Source organism: Carcharhinus amblyrhynchos, chromosome 3 (assembly GCF_965287045.1).
Source record: "Carcharhinus amblyrhynchos chromosome 3, sCarAmb.v2.hapA, whole genome shotgun sequence".
Classification (NCBI taxonomy): Eukaryota; Metazoa; Chordata; class Chondrichthyes; order Carcharhiniformes; family Carcharhinidae; genus Carcharhinus; species Carcharhinus amblyrhynchos.
In genome coordinates this window covers 114,544,162-114,568,353 of record NC_137326.1, presented here as the reverse complement: position 1 = coordinate 114,568,353, position 24,192 = coordinate 114,544,162, and the positions used below count along the sequence as shown (strand labels likewise).

Genomic DNA, 24,192 nt, shown 5'->3' with positions numbered 1-24,192 from the left:
TTGACCCAGTTCCAAATCCCTCTTTTCCTAACCTTGGTGCTAAATCTTCTGAAACAACATCCCATTGGTTTCAAAATTGTAACCAAAACCCAGTAATAGTTAGCACATTTGGTAGTTGCATCTGGCTTAGAATAGAAACAAACTGCTTCTCAAACAAGATTTCTCCAGGCACTTGGATTCTGCAATCTGAAGCAAAACCAGAAATTGCTGGAAGTCTTAGCAGCTCCAACAGCATCTATACAGAGAAGGTAAAGCTAACATTTCACATTCTCCTCCACAGTCACCCCATTTTTTTATTTGTCTCATCTATTTTCATTTCTTCCAATGATTCATTTCCATTCCTTTTTTATCCTGCTTTCCATCTTTATTCCCTAACCCCTGCCCCATTAGGGCCAGCTGTTACCTGTTCAGGTTGTCCTTTTTTGAACTGCTTACTTTTATTTTACCTTTAACACGGTCTGATCTCTTAATGTACCACTATCAGCCTTCTTCTTAGCCATGATCACCACCATTGACATTGAGTGCGTCCTTTCACCCATAACATCTTTCCTAGCCTCTACCTACCCACCCCATATGACTCTACTCACCCACTCACAAAACAGTATAAATCTCATCCAGACTTAAAACATTAACTCTGTTCTCTCTCTACAGATGCTGATAGACCTGAGATTTTCCCCCATTTTCTGTTTTTGTTTCTCCAGTGTTAGGGTATCAGAGCAGAAACTCCAATATATGTTTGAAGCCCAGCTGAGCCCAACAAAGAAGAGCCCTCTTCTTTCAGAACCAAGCAGAAATTGCCTGTTTTTTTTTCTCTCCCCTAAGTGTAGCTGTGCCCATTAACACAAGACTATCTCTTGTCAATTAAATTAATCAAACCCCAGGGGAAAAATGAAAATAAACAAAAATGTATTTACTCTGATTAAAACCAACACCTTATTAGCTAAGATCAAGTATTGGTCTGTATTCTCAGCACGTAAGCTGCCTAGTGCAGACAAATCGATACTGTGTAAAAAGCTGAATTTTAAACATAGCTCTCACAAGAAACATAAATACATTTCTTTGAAGGCACAGTGTTGTCACGCAAGGCACTTGTTTGGGTATTAGGGATGAATGTAGCTTCCAGCTGTGTGTGGCTGTGATCTTGGAATAATTATGGGATGAATTTTGCCACTGACAACTACCTTTTCTGTTTGTTTTTTTTAATAGCTACCTTTCAAAGTTTCTCTTAATTACATTTCTTACATGAGTTCACCCTTTAAAAATGTAAGTGTCAAATTTACCTTCATCTTCTCCTTTAAATTTTTACCATGTTTGCCTTAACTCCTGAAATAATGACCCATTGTTCTCTATTGCCTTAGGTAAACATCTGTCAACAGTGTTGCTAGGCCAATCCACATCTCATAGACCTCAACTTCTCACCTCAGCCAACCAGTCTTCCTAACCAGTTTCCATTTGAAAATAGTTTGTTTTCATTTGATCATACACCTACCAGAATACATTTCCGATTATTTGATTCCTTAATTTGCATTTTATCACAACGTCTTAACATTAAACAACTACTTTGGTTTGCTTACAAGAAAGGTAAAAGAACCAATGGTCTAGTGCAATAGAGAAATTTAAGGAAATTGGTATTACTGAAAGAATAGTGGTGGAGTTATGAATGGGACTGAAAGCTGAGAAATCCCTATGGCCTGATAATCAACATCCTTATACAGTTGGTTTATTCACAAGTAAGGCTTACATTAACAATGAAGTTACTGTGAAATTCCCCTAGTCGTCACACTCCGGCTCAATGCACCTAACCAGCAAATCTTTCAGACTGTGGGAGGAAACCAGAGCACCCAGAAAAAACCCACACAGACGTGGGGAAAATGTGCAAACGCCACACAAACGGTGATCGAAGCTGGGAATCAAACCGGGATCCCTGGTGTTGTGAGGCAGCAGTGCTAATCACTGTGCCACCGTGTCGTCCACCCCTCTATTTTATAAAAGAATAAAACAGGGAATTACAGGCTGGTTAGCCTAACACCAGTAGTTGGGAAAATGCTTGAGCCTATAGTAAATGATGCAATGATAGGATACTTAGAAAATAGCAAGAGGATGAGACAGGATTTATGAAAAGATATCATGTTTGACAAACCTGGAATTTTTTTGAGGATATAATTAGTGGAACACATGGAGATGAACCAGTGAATGTGTTGTATTTGGATTTTCAGAAAACTTTTGATGAAGTCCCACCTAAGAGGTTAGTGCACAAAATTAAAGCGTTTATGATTGGGGTTAATCTGCTGGCATGGATTGGGAATTAGTTAGTAGACAGGAAACAGTAGGATAAATGGGTCTTTTTCAAAGTGGCAGATGGTGACTTATGGAGTCCTGCAGGGATAAGGGCTCCAGCTAGTCACAATAGACAAGTGATTTGGATGAGGGAACCAAATGTAACATTTCCAAAGTTGCTGATGACATGCAACTTGGGAATGTGAGTTGGAGGGTGGTGATGAGGGATTTCAGGGTCAATTAGATATTGAGTGACTGGGCAGATACATGGCAAATGCAGTATAACGTGGATAAATGTGAAGTTACCCACTCTGGATGGAGAAAAAGAATGGCAGAGTATTATTCATATTGTGATAGATTGGGAAATGTGGATTCTCAAGGATAAAATCGTAATCGATTAGTGAAGATTTTAAAACATTAGACACTTAAGACACTGACAGAACTACCAGCATCAAGATAAATGATGATGAATCAGACTTGTAAGCTAACAAGGGAGCAGTTTATGCACACATGAAATGCAGAAAGAAATTTAAATAACTAATGATTTTAAAACATAAATGTTGATATTTTGGAATGTACTAAATTACTTTATCAATTTATTTTGTAAAGAGTATTGTTTGCTTAGCCAAAGGCAGATTGCTGCAAGGTGTGATGACAAAGGGTATTCGGACAGAACCACATCCTAAGGAAAAAATGAAATCTTGGAAAGTTCTATCAGCAGAGTTTCTAATGGTGGTACACTCAGGGCAACTTTATGAATAGGCTTATATGCTGTCCAGGTAAGATAGATGCATGCTGGACATGGGATCATGTGTTGGTCTGATTTGACAGTGACCTGGAGGGAAATTTGTGAAAATGTTAACTTTGAATGTCGTGGCCAGGCATCTAGTTACTAAGGAATATGGGATGTTGAGTTAGTCAAAATGGGAAGATTTGTTCGGATTTTAAAGGCAAATGAAATACCATTATACCATAAGGTAAGTTGCAATTAGCTAGATTTATGTATATTGAACATGATTGATTCGAAACTACTGAAAGGTGCATGTATCTGATACGTGTGTGTAATTGATCTATTTAGAATTGTATCCGTCAGAACTTATTGGAAATGCCTGGCTGTTCTACGCCTGGACGGGCCAAGGTCTCATCAATAATTTCTCCCTACAATCATTGGTGAAATAAAATTACGTCTTTAAATGAAGATGCTGGCTTTCATGAGTCCTGGATTACCTGAAGTTTTGGCGATACCCACCTACCTCACAAATCCCACAACATAAATGTGAAGTTGTCCATGTTGAGTGGAGAAACAGAGTGGCAGAGTGTTATACACATTGTGATAGATTGGGAAATATGGATATACAGTGACATCTGGATGTCTTAGTACACCAATGGCTGGCAGCAAACATTTAGGAGGGCAAGTGGCATATTGGCTTTCATTGTGCCTATATTCAAATAATCTACCAAAGATGTCTTATTGCAGCTGTGCGGGGCCTTGGGGTGAGACCTGGAGTATTGTGTGCAGTTTTGGTCTCCTTTATGTAAGAAAGAAAGAATATACTTGCCATAGAGGGAGTGCAGCAAATGTTCCCACTCTGATTCTTGGAATGGTAGGTTTGTTGAATGACAAGAGATTGTGTCAACTGGTCATGTATTCACTAGAATTTAAAAGACTGAGGGGATCTAATTAAAATTCTGACAGAGCTGGACAGACAGCATGCTAGGATGTTGTTTCCTCTGGTTGCGGGGAGTCTAGAACAAGGGGTCACAGTCTCAGGATACAGGGTGGTCATTTAGGATTAAGTTGAGGAGAAATTTCTTAATTCAGAGGGTGGTGAACTTATGGAATTCTGTACCACAGATGCCGTGGAGGCCCACTCACTGAATATATTGAAGAAGGAAATTGATTCCTCCTTGATCTCTAATAGTCTTGAGAGGTATGCAGGGGTGTAGTGTTGAAATAGAAACTCAGCCATGATTAAACTCAATGGTGGAACAGGCTCAAAGCAGTGAATGGCCTACTCCCTGCTCCAGTTTTCTATGTTATAAATCATATTGTCTTTTCTTTGAGTAACATTACATAGTAATGATCATTCCTTACTGTGAGGATTAAGCTGACTACTGGATATGGATGTAGTCCATTATCTGGTTTGTAGATGTGTTGGGTTGAATAAGTGGGATGTTGAACCAAATGGAAAGCCAAGTTTGAATGAATGTCCTTTAAGAAGGGGATAAAGTCCTTTTACCCTCTAAACAAGGTAACAATGTTAGAGATAGTAATTGTTGGATAATTCACTACATCTATTATTAACAAGATTTTAATCCTAACCCATGCAGAGCAACACACATCAGCCTTGATTATAATCTCTTGCATGGTTAAAAATGGTGAGCAATTCTCCAAGCTTTTTCATACCTCAAGAACTCTCTTCCATGATTGATGTGAGAACAATTATTAATTTTAAACTGAGATTCATCAATTTTTTTTGTTAACCAAAGGTATTGTGGGATATGCAGCATGTTTTAAACTTCTGTGAGATGCATTTTGCTGTCCCTTTCCTGGGCTCTTACTGGAATATAACTCCATTGCCACCAGGCACATTGCAGTACCATGTCAAGTTGTTCTTGTCATATGCATACCTGGACCATAAACATTAGCTGGCTATGTTTTATTTTGCGAGGTACCACAGCCAAGCCTGCGAGATTGAAGATCATGCATGAAAAGGAACTTATTGAACTGTACAAGTTGTTCCACAAGGCCACATTAGGACATCCGCAAGTTCCACATCCCACAATAGAATGTCCATTCTTTCAGATAATCCTTGCCCTTCTGCCCTCCCAAACACCTGACAATCACTGTTACATGTATAGCAAAAACCAGTGGGTATGTTATAACAGGAACTTCAGTGGTCTGACCCTCCTCTTCCCAGTTTAGGGGGCAGGAGTGATTCGCAATGTCTTGCCTGATACCCTGAGGGAGATAAACTAACTTAATGATTAAGCTGATTTGAAGGTAGATGCTGTAACTTGGTTAGTTTACTATTTCTATCCTTGATTTACTATTTCTTTCCATTGCATATAACCCATCTTTGTGAAGCATCTTTTTAACAGTTGAAATTATATTGTGTTACAACAGATGATATAATTAAATTGAATAAACAACAGCGGAATGTAAAAAAAGTTATGCCACCAAAGGGAAAACAGGCATTAAATGGATCTTTGCAATTCAAGATGCAGCAGAAAAGATCAAGCAGTTGGCATGGAATCCCACAGCGATTTGGTAAGTTTAGAACTGTTAAATGCAGGGCATTTTTTTTTATCGTAAATAACTATTTCACAAAGTTCCGAGAGTCCTGAAGTGCTGGAGTATGGACAAGTTGAGCAAAATTGAAGATTTATTTGATATCCTGCTATAAGCACCCTGTTCTTCTGCATGCCAAAATTCAAGGATAGAGCTTGCATGATGACACAGTGGTTAACACTGCTGCCTCACAGTGCATGGGACCTGGGTTTGATTCCAGCTTGGGTCAGTGTTATTGTGGAGTGTTTATGTTCTCCCAGTGTCTGCGTGGGTTTCCTCCCACAGTCTGAAAGACATGGGTTCGGTGCATGTCATGAGAAAAGTAATCAAGAGTTCCAGGTTTTTGTTCTTGGGGACATGTGTTCAGTTCCCATCATGACAGCTGCATTTTAAATTCAGTAGTGGTGACCATGAAACTAGTTGTAAAAACAAATCTGGCTCATTGATGTCCATGAGGGAAGGAAGTCTGCTGTCTTTGGCCTGGTCCACATGTGACTCCACATCAACAGTAATGTGTTTGACTTTTAACTGCCCTCTGAAATAACCTAGCAAGCCATTCAGTTTAAGGGAAGGGTAACGAATGCTGGCTTGCCAGTGATGCCCACATTCCATGAAAAAATAAACTAAAAATCCTAATAGTGCAAGTTCAATCTCTGTCCTCATTGTGGTAGATCATGAAGGTCTGCCTCTTAACATCAATAGTAGGGAAAATGTGAGAGTCTGTTATAAAGGATGTGACAACAGGCCATTTAGAAAATACCAATGTGGGATTTGACAAGTCAGCATGGATTTATGAAAGGGAAAATATGTTTTGACAAATCTGCTGGAGATTTTTGAGGATGTAATTAGTGGAATAGATAAGAGTAAGCTTGTGGATATGGCGTATTTCCATTTTCAGAAAGCTTTTGATAAACTCTCACTCAGTGTGCAAAATTAAAACACATGAATTGGGGGTAATATATTGGCATGGGTTGAGAATTAGTTAGCAGACCGGAAACAGGGTATGATTGAATGGGTCTTTTTCGAAGTGGCAGGCAGTGACCAGTAGGATCATGATGATCAGTGCTTGGGCCTCAGCTATTCAGAATATGCACCAGTGATTTGGATGAGGGAACGAAGTGTAATATTTCCAAGTTTGTTGACGACATGAAACTTAGTGGGGAATACAAGTGATCTTGAGGATGCAAGAGCTTTCAAAGTAATTTAAGTATTGAGTGAGTGGGCAAATACATGGCAGATGCAGTATATCATGAATAATGTGGAGTTATCAGCTTTGGACAGAGAAATAGAATGACAAAGTATTATTTAAACGGTGATAGATTGAGAAATGTTGACGCAGAAAGAAACCTGAGTATCCTAGTGCACCAATCGATGAAAGCAAGCAGACATGCAGTTACGGCAGATGGTTGGAAAGGTAAATGGTATGTTGGTCTTCATTGCAAAAGGATTTTCGTACAGGGACAATGACATTAGTGCAGTTGGGGAAATCTGGAGTATTGATGCAGTTTTGATCTCCTTATCTACAAAAGGATATACTTGCCATACAGGGAGTGTGATGAAGGTTTATCTGACTGATTGCTGGATGGTAGGACTGTTGTATGATGGGAGATTGGGTTGATTTACCTTTTATTCACTGGAATTTAGATGAATGAGAGGAAATCTAATTTGAAACGTATGAATTCTGACCGGGTTGGACAGACTGGTTGAAGGAGTGTTGTTTCCTCTGGTCAGAGGGTGTAGGAAAAAGGGTCTCAGTCTCAGGATACAAGGTAGGCCATTTAGGATTAAGATGAGGAGAAATTTCTTCATTCAAAGGGTAGTGACCCTGTGGAATCCTCTACCACAGAGGCTGTGAAAGCCAAATCACTGAATATTTTGAAGAACGAAGTAGATTTCTAGGTCTAAGGGGCATATTGAAGGGTATGAGGTAGAGCACTGGCGTATGACGTTAAGGTAGACCATCAGCCATGATCATGTTGAATGGCAGAGCAGGCGGGTGTTGGATTTTGAGTGCCATGATAAAATTTTTGTATAACTGGCTATTGCATTGTTTATAAATTCCCATTTTATTCAGATTCAAGATTAGTATAGATGATAGCCTTTATTATTGTGATTGACCATGTGCTTTTGGGAGGAAACCTATACCTTATGTTGGGGTGATGGTCCCTTTAAGAATTAGGTTACTCTAAAACAGTGGTGGGCCACATGTGGCCCTTCAGGGTTCTTGAGTATAGTCCACAAGACATTTTGTTGATACTTGCCCATGGGCAGAGTTGCCAAATTCTGCTGGTTTCCATCATTGTAGCTGTTTTACTACCAGTATGACTGTGATGATATGCATGTAAAGCAAGGGCACATGAAGTGAGGTGCTTGCTGATTACACACATTGACTGTTAGTATTGTGCATTTCCTCTGCATCCAATTAAGCTCCAATGTTTCTTTTCTTCACTTGAAGTTGATGACCGTTCTATTAATGTATGAATAATTGTGTTTTCTATAACTTATGAAATGTATTTGATCTTATTCAAGGGTCATCATAGTTAGTGTACAGGTTTGGTTTCAACCCTGTGGCCCACTGAGATGGAGGGCCACTCACTAGCTTAGGTTAACCATCACTGCTCTGGAAGATTGTTTATTATGAAAAGTAAGTTGATCGTGTGACCAAGCTGCCTAGGAGATAAATAATAAAACAAAAGCTAAATTTTGTGAAGTGTGGAAGGGGGGGATTGCGGTAAGATTTCTGTGTATGTAATTCTGTTTTCAAGCAAGTTAACTTGAAACAAGCTGGCTGCAAGGAACATCTCGTTCAAGTGGGTTTCAGTTGAAATATCATGCTGGCTAAAAGGGTTTAAAATTCTTCATAACTGAAGGAACCTACTAACAGTGATGGACTTTTGAGATAATCAAGCTGAGAAGTGATTTCCTGGATGCAAGGCTCCAGAGTTAAAGAACTTCTGGAACCATGAGAATTCAGCCCCAAGGCCGCTATGCAAGCAATGTCTGTTTCTTGGGCATAAATGTCAAATGGATGTAAAAGGAAGTTTGAGTTAAGTTTGGTTTAGAGTACAGATAACCATTCATTGCACTTTTACTACCTTTAACGTAACTGACTAAGAGAGAGTGTAGTTATTAACTTTCATGTTTGATATTTGTGTAGTAAAATTATTTTGCTTTAAATTTTGAAACCTGTGGCTTCATTCTTTTAGTTAATACCTGGTTTTCAAATTTCCAAAAAATATAAAATTATTCGTCTCTACTGAGATGATAAAATGACCTGGTCATTCAGATTTATGAGATCTACTTTAGTCTTGTACAAATTGTTGCAAAATTAGTGTGTATGATTTTAAATTAGTTCCCATTTTACTTTGGTCAGCAGCATCAAACTACAAGTGTTGGGTTCTGCTTTATAATTTGATTGAACAATGATCATTTGATGGAGTGTATGAGAAGTACGTTCCATGGAAATGAGGCATTTTGCTGGTGCTGTACTGTATTTCTCAAGTCCAACATTTTCTGAGAATTCTCAATGTGGCATCAAAGTGAACATAGTGATTGAAAGTGGAAGGTAAAAATAAGCAATGCCTTCATAAACCATTACAGGAACAGCTGTGAACAGACAGGTACCAGTGGGGAAGAGGAGAGGTTCTGGACCGTGGAGGAGGCGGTTTCAGGGTGTAATAACTGGCCTGGCAGCAAGAAAAGCTTTAATGCTACGGAAGTGGATCAGCCCAATAAACAGGTCATCTCTAAGTCAGAAGGTAAATTGTACAGTGTTTCATTCCTTTATATTTAATATTTAGGATGCATTCATATATTGAGACTATGTGTGCAATAAACTCTGGAGGTTTATGATTGGTCATGTTTGTGACAACAGCTCATGGAAATCAATGGGAATAGTAAATGTGGTGTTCCTACTTCATCCAGATGATGGGGGTAGTTACCTTTAACAAATTTAACAGGAATGCCTATTACTTGTCTCCAGATATGAGCTGTAAACTTTTTCAGCCTGTTAAAACATATACAATAAAAGATACCTGTGAACAAGGCCATAGAAGATTTACTCACAGTCCAATAACTTTTCTTCTTTTTGTGTAGTCTCCATAATCAGGAATTATAGTAATTGAATAAAATAACTTTCACTGCAATTGTGCTCACGTAATAACAGAAGCAATTGCCAATTAAGATGGTCCTACACAGTTGATAGGAAATATTGAATCAGAACTTCCGAGGCATGGCAATCATAGTTGAAATGCCACTCTTTTACTACTTTGGTCAGGAGCTTCAAATTCCTCACCCTACTTTCCAACACCAGCCTAGTGAAAAATGTGTAATGTACCTGTTTCCCAAATTCTTCCAGTGCAGGGCAGCAGTGTCAGGGGAAGAGAAATCATGAATCCTTTTTATTATTGTTGCAAACCAGGTAAGTTTATAGGTCCTTGTGTTTAAAGGAACTTTGAGGAGCCAGGGAGAAGATCTGTGGGGAGGATGGGTGGGGGTTGAACCATGGGGACAGAGACCAGGGGAGTAGTGGGTGTTATGTAGGGTGGGTTGAGGGCTGAGTAGAATTAGTCAGGGGAGTAGAGATGTGGGTATTCCCGCATTGGGGGTAGATGGTAGGATGTTTGGAGTGAATTGAATGAGTGGGAGGGAATTGGAAGGATAGTTGTGGGGAGGGGGCAGGGGGTAGTAGCTCGGGTAGGGAGCAACAGTCGGGAGGATCAGGAGGGGAGTAGCTGGGTAGTCGGTTGTGGGGAAGCTGGATTTAATGGTAGTCAAGATTCAGGATAGCAGCAGAGGACTGTACTATAGTTACCCAGAAGTTAGAAGTAATTTTAATTCTTCTAACCTGCCTTAGGTAACTATTGTGCTTGAAGAGTCAGAACTTTGGAACCACATGAAGCCTCCAATTTAATTCAGAGTAGTGGGTGGTTTCAAGCACAGTAAGTTTAAATTTCCATGCAGTCATTGTGAGTACATATTCTAGGGTACATGTAAGTTATGACTTCCCTGAAGACTGGAAATTTTAAGCCATTTAATATTAGAACTTGCAGGGGTGCCAAAATGTTAATCTTAGATGTCCATATGTTACTTGTTTTCTCCCCTTGTTTCCTGAAACAATTGGCTCCCTACTGGGATACATTTACACAATGCCAAGTATTTTCTGGTACCTTAACTAGCTGGTATCAGCAGACTATATAACCACAAGGGGCATTCCAGCCAAACTCATCCGTTCTTGCCCATCTGCTACAATCTACACTTCCCAATCAAGATCATTTGAATAGTGATTTAAGAGTGGGAATGCAAGCTAATTCCCTTTTTTATCCCCCCCATGCCCTAAATTTAGGGGCACTGACCTATATTTGGTATTTTTTCATTGTGTTGTAGTTTACTGGCTGTAGTCAGAAGTAAGAATTACTTGTACTGGCTCACTTAATTTCTGAAGGAGTTGTCTTTTGGGATATGGGTGCTGCTTTTATTTGGCTTCTACAGTTGGTATTTATTGCTCATCCTTCATTATCCTGAGGATGTGATGGCACTCGGTCAGGGAGCTTGCTGAGCCACCTCAAAGGATTAAAGTCAACCACATTGATGAAAGCCTGGAGTCAGATATAGGTCACAATGCATAAGGATGCCACGTTTCCATCCCTATAGGAATTAGAAGGAAAAAACTTGGATTTGTATAGAATCGTTCAGAACCTAAAAATGCTTTACAGCCAATTAGTGAACTACTTGCATTTTTTATAGCAACCCAACAGCTTCTAGACTATTAATCTGGTGGCATAATTGGTACCTTTTCTGTTCTAGATAGTAATTTGTAGTATTCAAATAAATTGGGGTTTAATAAAATAAGTAAGTGAAACATGGTGTGGGAGATAGCTGAAAATTATCAATACAAGAAGAAAATCAAGAACAGTTTAAGATAAGACACAATAGATTCAATATTGCTGAAAAAAGACTTTGTCAAAGCTGTTGGTCTTGCACTCATCAAGTCATTCACAAAACTACAATGGGAGGGAAATCAACAAATCTCTCCTGTATGAGAAGAGTGTGATGATTTGTTGCCAAGTGAACTCTGACAGATAGAGGCATTGATATGGACAACGTACCTGTTGATGGTGACTGACAATTAACTGCCAAGCAGTGTTCAAAATTTAAACATGGCAGCTTGACTCTGGTCAAAGCATTGCCCGAGGATTTAACCAGCAAATGGTTATCACTTTTGGTTGAAACAGGCAAAATATGTGTACAGATTGCATTTGTTTCAGCTAAACACAAGTTACAGTCATTTGTTGGTTCATTCTGTTGGTCAAGGCACTGCCTTATCAGTCAAGTTGCCTGGTTTAAATTTCAAATATCCTGATGAGTACAAGATGAGAAGCTTTGACAGAAAAATCTTTTCTTTTCAGCAATGCTCAAGTTCTCTAGCAAACAGTAAATTCAGTAAAGGATAACATGAAGATACTGAACTGATAAATTCAAGAAAGTTGAAACTAAACCAATTAAAATACAAAGAAAATGTAGCTTTGTACATACATTCAATCTTGTGTCAATTGGTACATTTTGGTGTGAGGTTGATCATAAATCTGATTTCGTCTCTCTGCTCCCTCCCCACTCCCTATCCTCTCCTCTAGGCTTTCTGTATTTGGTGTTGATTTCTTCTAAATGATTTCAGCAGGCTGGACAGAGATCAAGAGCTCCACTGCAGAGCAGCACAGCAGTAATGAGGCAGAATGAAGGACAATGGAGGTGCATGCCAACACTGATGCATTCAATGCAGCTAAAGAGGAGGTAAGGAGGTGTTGACAGTGCTACGTTTGGGGTGGTGTGAGGAAATGGAGAATTAATCTGCCAAGCAGTTTTTATAGTGAACCATAACGGATGGAGTAATCCCACTAAACTGAGACCACAAATGTTACTGCAGTTGAAGAAAATTCTGATAGGTGACCAAAACTACCTAAATTATGTTTCAACAAGGCAGAAACAAACACTTCTAAAACTGTATTAGATTCTTCAGTCGTAAGAAAATGTCCCTGTCGTCTTAATCCTCTATGCATTTGATTTTCAGGAATCCAGTGCAAACCAATTCCTTCAGGACTCCAGCAAAGATGCAGCAAAATAAAGAAGTGCGACAAGCAACATTTCTATTCAAAAGAGGTCTAAAGGTATGGAAAAGTACACCAAAAGAAATAGCTCAGTCTCAAATTCAGAAAATCCTTTTTTTATCATTATTTCCTATGAGGCAACAACTGTGAAAGTTCACTTTTAAGTGGTGTGAGTCTTTGTGATAGCAATATTGGGCACATCTTCAAGAGCATTAATTAATGTGGATGTCGCTGGCTAGACAAGCATTTATTGTCCACCACTAATTGCCCTTGAGAAGGTGGTGGTGAGCTGTCATCTTGAACCACTGCAGTCCCAGAGGTACAGGTATACTCAGTGCTGTTCCTTCGATGGCCTACATCTTTACTCATAAAAGAAAACCACCCCCCCCCCCCAACAAATTGATGTTCTTTGTGCGCTGCCCTCTGCAGATTGGTTCCTTTGCTGCTAAGAAAGCTATGTATTGGCAAGTGCATATGTTACTGATCTGCTAAACGTTTATGCTGATTTTATGCTATGTAATAGCTTGAATTTGAATGCAAATTAGTTTTTTTAAAATGGCAAACTCCAAAATGAAATCGGCAAGGCCATATTTTGAAAGCTATTCTTTATCGATTTGAGTACTTTTATGTGTGTTTGCTTAACATGACATTCAGATTTCCAGAAGTTAGGGTTTGTCTTTTGTTTTTCCCACCTATCTCCACCCCCAAACCTTTTCACTCTTCCTGATTTATGCTGGAGTACAATTCCAACACACTGAGTATCCTTTGATGTTTTTTGTCCATGCAACTGTTTTGGTGGTGGAACCTGAATTTAATGTCAACGGTTTACTTGACCATGAGGTTCTTTAGTTTATTCTCTAAAAATGGAAATGAATTTTGAAGAACAATAAGACGAATGCCATGTCTAATTATCCTTCCACTTGTTTGGAAAGGCTGGGCCAATTGTGATGCCCTTCCATCTCATTTAATGGCAGTTTTTTTTTTGTTGAGTCTCAAATTCAATGTTTTTTTTTGCTCAATTTGAGATCTGGCCATGTTTTCTTAAATTTTATTTAGTAACTGTCTGCCACCGTGTGTAAAATTTGAATAACCCTCCATATGAATGTAGGTAGTGATGGCCAGTTCACACTTTGTATTTATTGCCCACCTTAATGGTGCTGATGACTCTGTTATATAACTGAGTGACCACTTGCTATATACCTTCAGAGAGCAGTAAGAGTAAAACACCAGTATTGACCAGTCACTTCTTCAGATCAGACTAGGTGGGGAATCATAGATACTCTTCCGAAGAATACTGGCAAGCCAGTTTGGTTTATACAACAATTTGGCAGCTTTCATGATCTTTACCTAGAACATAGAACCCCTACAGTGCAGAAGGCAGCCATTCTGCCCATCAAGTCTGCACCGACCACAAACCCATCCAGACCCCATCCTCTCAACTCCACTTATTTACCCTGCTAACTCCCTGACACTGAGGGTCAATTTACCTTGGCCAATCAGCCTAACCCACGCACCTTTTGAGCTGTGGGAGGAAACCAGAGCACCCGAAGGAAAAACACACAGACACGGGGAGAATGTACCAACTTCACTGAAGCTGGGAATCAAACCCTTGTCCCTGGCGCTGTGAGACAGCAATACTTGCCACTGTGTGGCCCCATCCCATCCACCATTCGTTAGATTCATTACGTTGAATTTCACAGCCTTATTTGAACACTGTTGATCCTGTCTAAAGTCTTGGTGCAAATTCCTAAAAGTAGGAAGTTTTCCACAAATATTGACATTTTGCTTACCACCTGTGGGTTTCTAGATTTCTGTTCCTCTTTTTGATTACTGTTAGTAGAAGATCGACTGGTTTTATCGGAAAGGGAAATAGAACTAAACGTTGACGTTGTTGGCTTTGTTTATGTGAAAGCAGTAATCTGTGTCTGAAATATGTTATAAATTAAACGCAGGTGCATATGCAAACTGAACAAGGGGTGAATGGAGCAGCTACTAAGAAAAGGACACAACCGTAAGTTTAAACACTGAACAAACTGCAGAAAGAATTGCTTAAAATTACTTTTTACATTTGGATGTAATGTGTTCAGGTTCACAGAATTCCTACAGTGCAGAAAAAGGCCATTCGAGCCTGCACTGACAACAGTCCCACCCAGGCCCTATCCTCAGAACATTGGTATTTATCCTGCTAGCCCCCCCAATGCTAAGGGACAATTTAACATGGCCAATCCACCTAACCCTGCACATCTTTGAAATGTGGGAGGAAACTGGAGCCCCTGGAGGAAACTCACGTAGACTGAGGGAGAACACGCAAACTCCACACAGTCACCCGAGACTGAAATTGAACTCAGGTCTCTGGTGCTGTGAGGCAGCAGTGCTAACCATTGTGCCACTATGCCACCTACAGAGTTAGGCCATTAAGTCCCATTCTTAAATCTCAAGATTTTACTTGATTTATGTGGACAATCTATCAATTGTTTTATGTATTTGTTTCCTGGATTGAGTTGTTGCTCAACCTGATATAAATATAAAGTTCAAAGGATTTGTTCCTTTTTTTTTAGGATCTATCCCCCCAGTGAGACAACAGTTCGAAGATGTGCTTTTTTGCAAAATCTACCAAGTTCTCACAATCCAATCAACAAATAAGCACAAATGTTGTGTGGTTTCATGGGCTAGATTATCAGGGCTTGGCTCAACTTGGCCTTTTGAACTTCCCTGCAATAGCCCAAGCAGATGTCTGGTTTGGAAGTTTCTTGTAGTTTTATACGTGAAAATTCTAATGCACAAAGACTGCTGTATTGTTGTACTTAAAACCGAATGGTTTAAATTTACCTATAAAATGATTGGGCAAGCTTGTTCTCAGCCAGAAATTGCTGTATGTAATAAAGAACCTGAATTGAATGAGAATCAGTTTGACTTGGTATGGCTTTGATTTCAGAGATGCAAAAGCACATCCTGTGTGTCAAAAAATGTGATATTTAAAAGACAAGGATTGATCTTTTATTTTCTTTTTTTAGGTGGATATCCAATTCTAGTGCTACCACATTTGACCAGTAAGTCATTAAACTGTGAAGATTGACAAAGCCCACTGTAATTACTAAGTGAATCAATTATTATTATGTGGAAAGGAAATCACGAAGGATGCTTGGAATGATACAAGTTGGTAATTCGAATTGAGTTTTGTCTAGATGCTTGCAATTTGAAGCTAACCCAACTACCAAGAAGCTGTCATATCTGAGCCTGGCATAATTCATGATGTTTGACATGAATGGTTCTCTTTTCAAAATTCGTAAAATTTCATTATGGATTTGGTATTTTAGAATGTGAGTATAATATTTCTGGATGCACTTGTGGACAGAAGTAGCAGATCTTCTGCATGACGGTGCAAAATATTTTTGGGATTTAGTAAACATTATTGTTTTATGATTAACATTTGCTTGTCAGTCACTTAGGTACTTACTTTTTCAGAGATCGCATTCCTGTTAGCAGTGGAGGAATTTTGACCGTGTCCATTCAGAATCCATCTGCCAAAAATACAGAGTATGTGTTTCTTTCATTTGTTATTACCTTTATGTTTTGAGTTTTTGGAATTTGAATCATCTTACAAGTTGGGTACAGGAATACTGTGTCCCTCACACCTGATACTAAACACACGTGCACACTGAGGCAACATTTCAAATGCTGTGGTACCTCTATCCCTTTGGCCTGCGTGCAGTTTCCCTTCCTTCCATCTCACCATTGATGGCTATGCCTCCAGGTGCTTAGCTTATAAGTTATAAATTTTGCTAACTAACCCCCTCTGACTCTTTCACTCACTTTTTACAAGCCTCCTTAAAACGCACCTCTTTGCAAACAAAACTTCTGCTAATGCCTCTTATGGCTCAGCATCAATTCTTTTTTAATTACACCATTGAAAACACCATGTGATATTTATCTGCTTTTAAGGTACTTGTATAAATGCAAGTAATGTGAAAGGAAGAATTTTTTTATCTTGTTTAATCATGAGTCTTTTTCCATAGTTCCCAACTGTTCCGAATCAGACGTCCTCCTTTGGTGATGCCGTTTGCAGTAAAAAAAGAGATTGATGAAAAGAAAGAGCCACCAAAAGGAGTGCCTCTGGAATTTGATATCAACAGTGTTGGAAGACAGGTAAATATTTGTAAATGATTTTATCATTGTTTGGATCAGCTATTTATAACTACAGTTCTAACCATTTGATGGAGGACATGTTGCACCATGAGAGTTGCAATTCGCTACACATTTTGATATATCGTGTGATAAAGTTGAAAATGAAGGTCCGACATGCATGAAAGATGGGATAAGAAATGCTACATTCCTTAATGTTCCATTGAAACATTGTTTGACTTGCTGTATGATTTGTTGGTAACCTTACCTAATTGCTTTCTCTTGTGGAAGAACAACTTAATTCAGAATATGAATTTAGGGATGGTAGGGTTAGTCACTTGTTTAGGCAGTCCAAATGTCTACATTTGTAGGAATTGCCTGCCACACTCTTGTATCGTACAAGGTGATTTAAGTCACTAACACTAGTTACCTCCCCTGAATACCAGGAACTAAATATTCTTGTTTTGCGTCATATACTCCTGCAGTAGCTCTGAGCAAGCTCAGATTTCTATGATTCTATGAATTTCTAAGCATGTTTCATCAAATGGTGAACATGCAGAACAGTCACTGTGTCTGGATTCTCAATCTTGTCAGTACAGCCTCTCTTTGTAATACAAAATGAAGAACAAAAGCAATCTTAATGGTTCCTACCATTTCTAACTTGTTTTCCATGCAAAAAGGATAGCAAGAGTATAAAAAGGAAGAGGCTGGCTAGGGTCAACGTTGGACCCTTAGAGGATGAGAGGGGGGACTTAGTGGTAGGGGATGGGGAAATGGCTGAGGCCTTGAATAACTTTCTTGTTTTCGTCTTCAAGGAGGAGGACGTGAATAATTTGCCGGGTGTTAGCGATGGAAATATGGTAGGACAGGAGGGTCTCAATGACATTATTGTTACTCGAGAGGCGGTGCTCGACAGACTGGAGGGACTGATTGTGGACAAGTCCCCAGGACTGGATGGAATGCATCCAAGGGTTCTGAAAGAAATGGCGGAGGTGATAGTGGATGCCTTGGTGGTTATTTTCCAAACGTCGCTGGATTCCGGGGAAGTGCCGGAAGATTGGAAAACGGCTAATGCTACGCCGTTGTTTAAGAAGGGTGGCAGGGAATTGTAGGCCAGTTAGTTTAACATCTGTTGTAGGTAAAATGTTAGAATCCGTCATCAAGGAGGAAATAGCGAGGCATCTTGAGGGGAATTGCTTGATAGAGCAGACGCAGCACGGTTTCGTTAAGGGGAAGTCGTGTCTGACAAATTTATTGGAGTTCTATGAGGATGTGTCTAGGGCGGTGGATGTGGTCTTTCTTGATTTTCAGAAGACGTTTGACAAGGTACCTCACAAGAGGTTATTGCAGAAGGTAAGGGGGCATGGAGTTGGGGGTAGGGTGTTAGCGTGGATAGAGGATTAGCTGTCAAATAGGAGGCAGAGAGTGGGGGTCAATGGGTGCTGTTTGGATTGGCGGTTGGTGACTAGTGGAATGCCCCAGGGGTCGGTGCTGGGGCCTCAGCTATTTACCATTTATACAGATGATCTAGAGGAGGGAACCGAGTGTATGGTGTCAAAATTTGCTGATGACACCAAGATTGGTGGAATGGCAAATTGCGCGGAGGGTGTGGAGAGTGCAGAAGGATCTAGATAGGCTGGGCGAATGGGCCAGGAACTGGCAAATGGAATTTTAATGTTGGCAAGTGCGAGTTGGTCCACTTTGGTAGGAATAATGGTAGGAAGGACTATTACTTACATGGCGAAAAACTGCAGCAGGCGACGGTGCAGAGGGACCTCGGGGTCCTTGTGCATGAATCGCAAAAACCCAGCCTGCAGGTGCAGCAGGTGGTCAGGAAGGCTAATGGGATGCTGGCCTTCATCGCGAGGGGGATTGAATATAAAAGTAGGGAGGTCTTGCTGCAGCTGTATAGGGCACTGGTGAGGCCGCAGCTGGAGTACTGTGTGCAGTTTTGGTCGCCGCACTTACACAAGGATATTTTGGCCTTGGAGTGCAGAGGAGGTTTACTAGGCTGATGCCGGAGTTGAGGGGGTTGAGCTATGAGGAGAGGCTGAATAAACTAGGCTTGTACTCGTTAGAGTTTAGAAGAATGAGGGGAGATCTCATTGAGACATGTAAGATGATGAGTGGGTTGGATAGGATAGAGGTGGAGAGACTCTTCCCGCTCAGAAAGGACAGTAGGACTAGGGGGCACAGCCTCAAGATAAAGGGGGGGTGGTTTAGAACAGAGTTGAGGAGGAACTTCTTCACTCAAAGGGTGGTGAATCTCTGGAATTCTCTGCCCGTTGAAGTGGTGGAGGCTGCCTCGCTAAATATTTTTAAGACGCAGGTTGATGGGTTTTTGATAAGCGAGGGGATTAAGGGTTATGGGGAGAGGGCGGGAATGTGGAACTGAGCCACGACAGATCAGCCATGATCTTATTGAATGGCGGGGCAGGCTCGAAGGGCTAGATGGCCGCCTCCTGCTCCTATTTCTTATGTAAATTTCTCACTACTTTCCCTTTAACAATCTGCCTCAGTCTTTGTTTCAAGATGCTTTTCTCTTTTTGTTGTGATAGTCAACATAACAAAATCGGGCAAGCATAAACGACAACTGTGATACACCTCTTAAGCAGCAAACTGTTGAGAGTTACAGATTAAGGAGAGGTGGGTTGTAAGTGACCTGAGACTACGTTATTGACCAAACACAGTGATATTCAGCAGAGTCTGGGCCCAGGGCTTTCAGTAGATCACTTTGTGTGCATTGATGTTTCCTCCACTGTTGTCTAACTTTGTGTTGACCAGGATTTTTTTTTCTGCTTTTCCTGCTCCATAGCAAAAGATTGCAAGGGGGTGCTCTTAGGAGATTGTGTTAGCACAATTTCCATCAAGCATGTGAACGGACCTTGGAATTTGAGCCAGAATCACTCCCTTGTAGCTGCTCCAGCTCTGTCTCTCCTGAGGACCCTGCAGGTCATGCCAGAAATGTTCGTTCTTGTTTCGGGAAGCATGTTTGATGACTGGATGATGCAGTCTAGGTGGCACTCTCCTAATATTTAGTGTAAGGACCTATATATGAGGGGAAGACCACTCATGTGTCTTGGAGCCCAGAAGTTCAAACATCAGATGTTTTTGAAAAATACAGTAGTTCAATTTTCTTGTTCCTTGTACCAAAGACCTTCTCACTTTTTATAGTAGAAACGGGATGGTTTCTACATCTTTCATTTTAATTGCCATAATGATCCCATGAGCCATTTTGCATGTACAAATTCATATGCATTATGTAAATTTATGCCTATTGTGAAATCAATACAAAGATATATGGGCCACTCCCTTGGAGTATACAGCTCAAATCTGAGCAAATATCTTTGCCAGCAGAAATCTCCAATTGTCACAGAGACGAATCAGCACAGGATTCTTCCTTGATGATCTTCAGTTTTATTCAGGAGACTGATTTGAACTAAGTCTCTTTTTGTAAACTTTAGAATAACAGTCCTTGGAGTCAGAAGCCCAAATGCTGCTGTGTTACTCTTCTCCCTTTCTACTGACTTAATCATTCTCACTCCTTTTAAACAATTTTAACTTGCTGGTTTATTTTACATTCAGCACAGCAATTGGCAAAAACTGTACTTTGTCACAACTTAAGTGAGATTGAGGATCAAAGTTTAAACTGTTTCATCATAAAAACAACATGCTTCTTAAACTTAATCTTTTACCCTTCATACTGGTATAGGACACATGAAAACTGCTGCAAATGAATCAATATAAAATTAATTCCACAAAATCATACATTATAATTTGCCTAATTATGTATGTATGAATTCCAGCTTCCAAAATTGAAGAACTTTGATTTATTATTGTCATGTGTATTAGTATACAGTGAAAATTATTGTTTCTTGCATGCTATACAGACATAGCATACTGTTCATAGAGAATGAAACGAGAGTATGTAGTGTTAGTCATAGCTAGGGCGTGGAGAAAGATCAACTTAGTGGAAAGTAGATCTATTCAAAAGTCCGACTACAGCAGGGAAGATATTCTTGAGTCGGTTGGTACGTGACCTCAAACTTTTGTATCTTTTTCCCGACGGAAGAAGGTGGAGAAAAGAATGTCTGGGGCCCATGGGGCCCTTAATTATACTGGCTGTTTTGCTGAGGCAGTGGGAAGTGTAGACTGAGTCACTGCTTGCGAAGCTGATTTCCATGATGGATTGGGTTACGTTCACAACCTTTTGTAATTTCTTGAGGTCTGAGGCAGAGCAGGAGCTATACCAACTTACAGTAATGCAGATCTGACGACATTTATCATTTCACATTCTAGATCTCATTTTGTAATCTTTGTTCTCTATTCAATTAGATCTTAAACATATAATTTTGTTGTTGTTCAGGTACTTTTTTTTTATATCTCCTCTTTCTATTGTCGGTTCATTTTTAATTCCTTTCTATCTGTTGCTGACTTGTTCTGGATGCAGAGTGTTACCAGTTGGATGAATTCCTGGGTGTTGAGGGAGTGCAGCCTATTGGAACTCCACCCTAATGCCGTAAAGATAATTTGCTCAAGTAATATTTTAACTCACTCCAGTGCTATTTGATTAGAATGAGTCAAACCTCTAATTCTCATTTAGTTTGAACCCAAAAACAGATGAAGTTGTTAATTTCATTGATCTTGAACATTTAATGAGTTACACTTTTAGTGAACTATGCCTACATTTACTCCCACAAATTACATATAATTAACTTTCAAACAGCTCTCACAGTAAATGAAATGGTTACAGTGGTTAGCACTGCTGCCTCACAGCACCAGGGAGCCGGGTTCAATTCCCGGCTTGGGTCACTGTCTGTATGCAGCCTGCAAATTCTCCCCAGTTTTCCCCCTGCTTTAAACAGGAAAATCCCCAAAGTTTTAAGGCGGGGTGCTCCAGTTTCCTCCCACAGTCCAAACGACATGCTGGTTAGGTGCATTGGCCATGCTAAATTCTCACTCTGTGTACCCGAACAGGCGTTGGAATGTGGCAACTGCGGGATTTTCACAGTAACTTCATTGCAATGTTAATGTGAGCCTACTTATGACATTAATTAATAAACAAAAACAACTTACACTCATGGAGATTTTTTACAAGCGCATGTGAAGTGGCGTATTCAATCTTTTACACTACTCTACACCGATCCTCTAGCACAACCAATTGCGTATTCTCATCGATAATGAGATGCTATGTTAACTGTTCTATTTAGATAGCTCCCATAATGGCTTTACTGAGAAATGCATTTCTATCATTTGCCCACATAAATTGTTGCATTTCAAGAATGTTTTATTTTGTAAAGCATTTTGACTTGAAATTGTAATTATGTCCTGTATTTTGGACAGTTTCTGCTAGAGCTGCTATGGATGACATCAGCACTTCTGGAGTATGAAATACTTTCCACTTGTTAAAGGTGCAGATGGATATTGAGGGAGGACAGGATTGGTGTTGTCTGAAATTCCACTTCCTCGGGTTACATATGAAAAATGGGAATCAGTGAGAGAGCAGAGGCTGCTGGTGACTGGGAGCATAATTCAGCATGAGCAAGTGTTCTCTGGCAGAAAGAGAGAATTACACAACTTATGATCTATAATCTTTAATCTATTTACATGTAAGATTGTGTTTGTGAAGACCATTGGTTATGCACAGAATGCTTGTGTATCACAACATATATTTCTTTCTCCAGACTGGCATTACTTTAAACGAACGATTTGCAATTCTCAAGGAGCGGAGAACAGCAGAAGCATCAAGCAAAGGAGGACGCTTTGTGACTGTGGGATAGTTGAGCTGTCTGACAGAATTGTTGGGACGTTGTCTGGAATGATTTGCTGTCACAAACTGACATGACACAGAAGCAGTTTACTTGACTGTACTTTAAGGATCATTGTACAGTACTCATACCGAAGAGCTGCTGACATTCCAATTATGTTTTAAAGTTTTGATTTTGCCTGGGGTACAGTAGTTCAAGATGATATCGAACAAACTGTTTAAATTGTCTCATTGCAAAGACTGAACTTTGTTAATTTCAAGAACCAATTCACCAGGTGAAGAGAATATCTAAATCCAGCACAAACAGTTGACTTAAAATTCAGTATTTTTGAAGACTTGTTAAAGTTTCAATCTAATTTTTTTTATTAAAGTTTACCTGTTTCACAGTTTTGTAAGAAGGATTATGTCTATTGAATAGTGATGTTTCATCAACTAAAGTCCAGAGGCACTTTTTCTTAGTCGGTGATCGGAAATATTGTCAATTCTTGCCAGACAAAGTAACCCTAAAGCACCGTAAGAATTCTGAAAGATGGCTGCAGAAAACCATCTGACTTAAAATGCAGCCTTGTAAAAGACTGTCATCATTATTTCCTTAATTTGGGCGATTGATGTGAGGTTACGCATTATATGGTCTTGGAAGTTGAGTTACAATGTTTGAAAATCAGTTATGGGAAGGCATTTCATTTCCTTGAAGGTGTTAATGCACCAACTAATTGAGCACTATTTTTGGGTATTTTGTATTAAATCTCAATAACAAAGGCAAGAACATTTTAGTGAAGCTCTCCTACTGAGATGTTTAGATGCTTTAACTTTACATTTTTAATAATGAGTACAGTGTTTAAAATTTTTAATTTGTTTCCATCACAAAACAGTAGATGTGATGACTTGGGAAGATTGATCAGAGGATGTCTGTTTTGAAAATGGACAAGCTTGTTCTCATACGTCTCAGCCATTCCTTTAAGAATTTTAAATCCTCTGCCATATGCCATATTACATGAGTGGCATGAGTGTAATTTTGCTTATATAACTCGTTCTGTTTTGCATTAAAAAAGGTCGAAAATCCAGTTGTGTGCTATATGTAAAATTTTTTACAAAAATGGACTCGAGTCCAGGTGCATAATTATATGCAAATTCAGATGTGGAGTGAAACATATATACCAGAAGTTGTGGCAATGGTACCAATGTATTTTCCACGCAGAGAAAACATTCCGTGTGTGTTCCTGCCATTCAAGTAGAGAATGGAGACACCTTCCAAAATGCAACAATAGTGTATGTCTTGTGCAGAACAGTGCCTCTTGTGTTGATTGAGGGAGAGACAATGAACCAGAATTGGGACAAAAGGAGATGGATGACCTCTTCTGAAGTAGCAAAAAAAACAACAAATCAGAGTCTGGATGCTGCAATTCCAGAAAGCAAGGATTTGGTAATTGAAAAATTGAAAGATTGATGAAATTGAGACCATACAACAAGTAAAAGGAATACAAGCTCAGTTAAAGGTCTGATGAGAGAGCTCAAATGGGATCACTGAAGGCTGTTGGTGGATTTGAAAACATGGATGAGAATGTTGAAATCAAAATGGGCTGTGCAGCAGGTGGTCAGGAAGGCGAATGGGATGCTGGCCTTCATAGCGA

General features: G+C 39.6%; 1 protein-coding gene across 2 annotated transcripts in view; it reads left to right on the top strand.

The window, feature by feature from the left end:
- LOC145341043 (UAP56-interacting factor-like) overlaps nt 1-23,625 on the top strand; it is a 29,034-nt gene extending 5,409 nt beyond the window's left edge. Inside the window, exons 2-10 of one of the 2 annotated variants that reach the window (XM_080185780.1) lie at nt 5,405-5,548; nt 9,170-9,327; nt 12,246-12,358; nt 12,636-12,732; nt 14,625-14,683; nt 15,687-15,722; nt 16,138-16,209; nt 16,689-16,818; nt 22,479-23,625. In XM_080185780.1, coding sequence (XP_080041906.1) covers nt 5,405-5,548; nt 9,170-9,327; nt 12,246-12,358; nt 12,636-12,732; nt 14,625-14,683; nt 15,687-15,722; nt 16,138-16,209; nt 16,689-16,818; nt 22,479-22,574 — 905 coding nt within the window. In that variant the 3' untranslated portion in view covers nt 22,575-23,625. Of the gene's footprint in view, nt 1-5,404; nt 5,549-9,169; nt 9,328-12,242; nt 12,359-12,635; nt 12,733-14,624; nt 14,684-15,686; nt 15,723-16,137; nt 16,210-16,688; nt 16,819-22,478 lie in introns of both variants that reach the window. The other variant, XM_080185779.1, reaches the window with a different exon arrangement.
- The last annotated feature ends 567 nt before the right edge of the window (nt 23,626-24,192 follow it).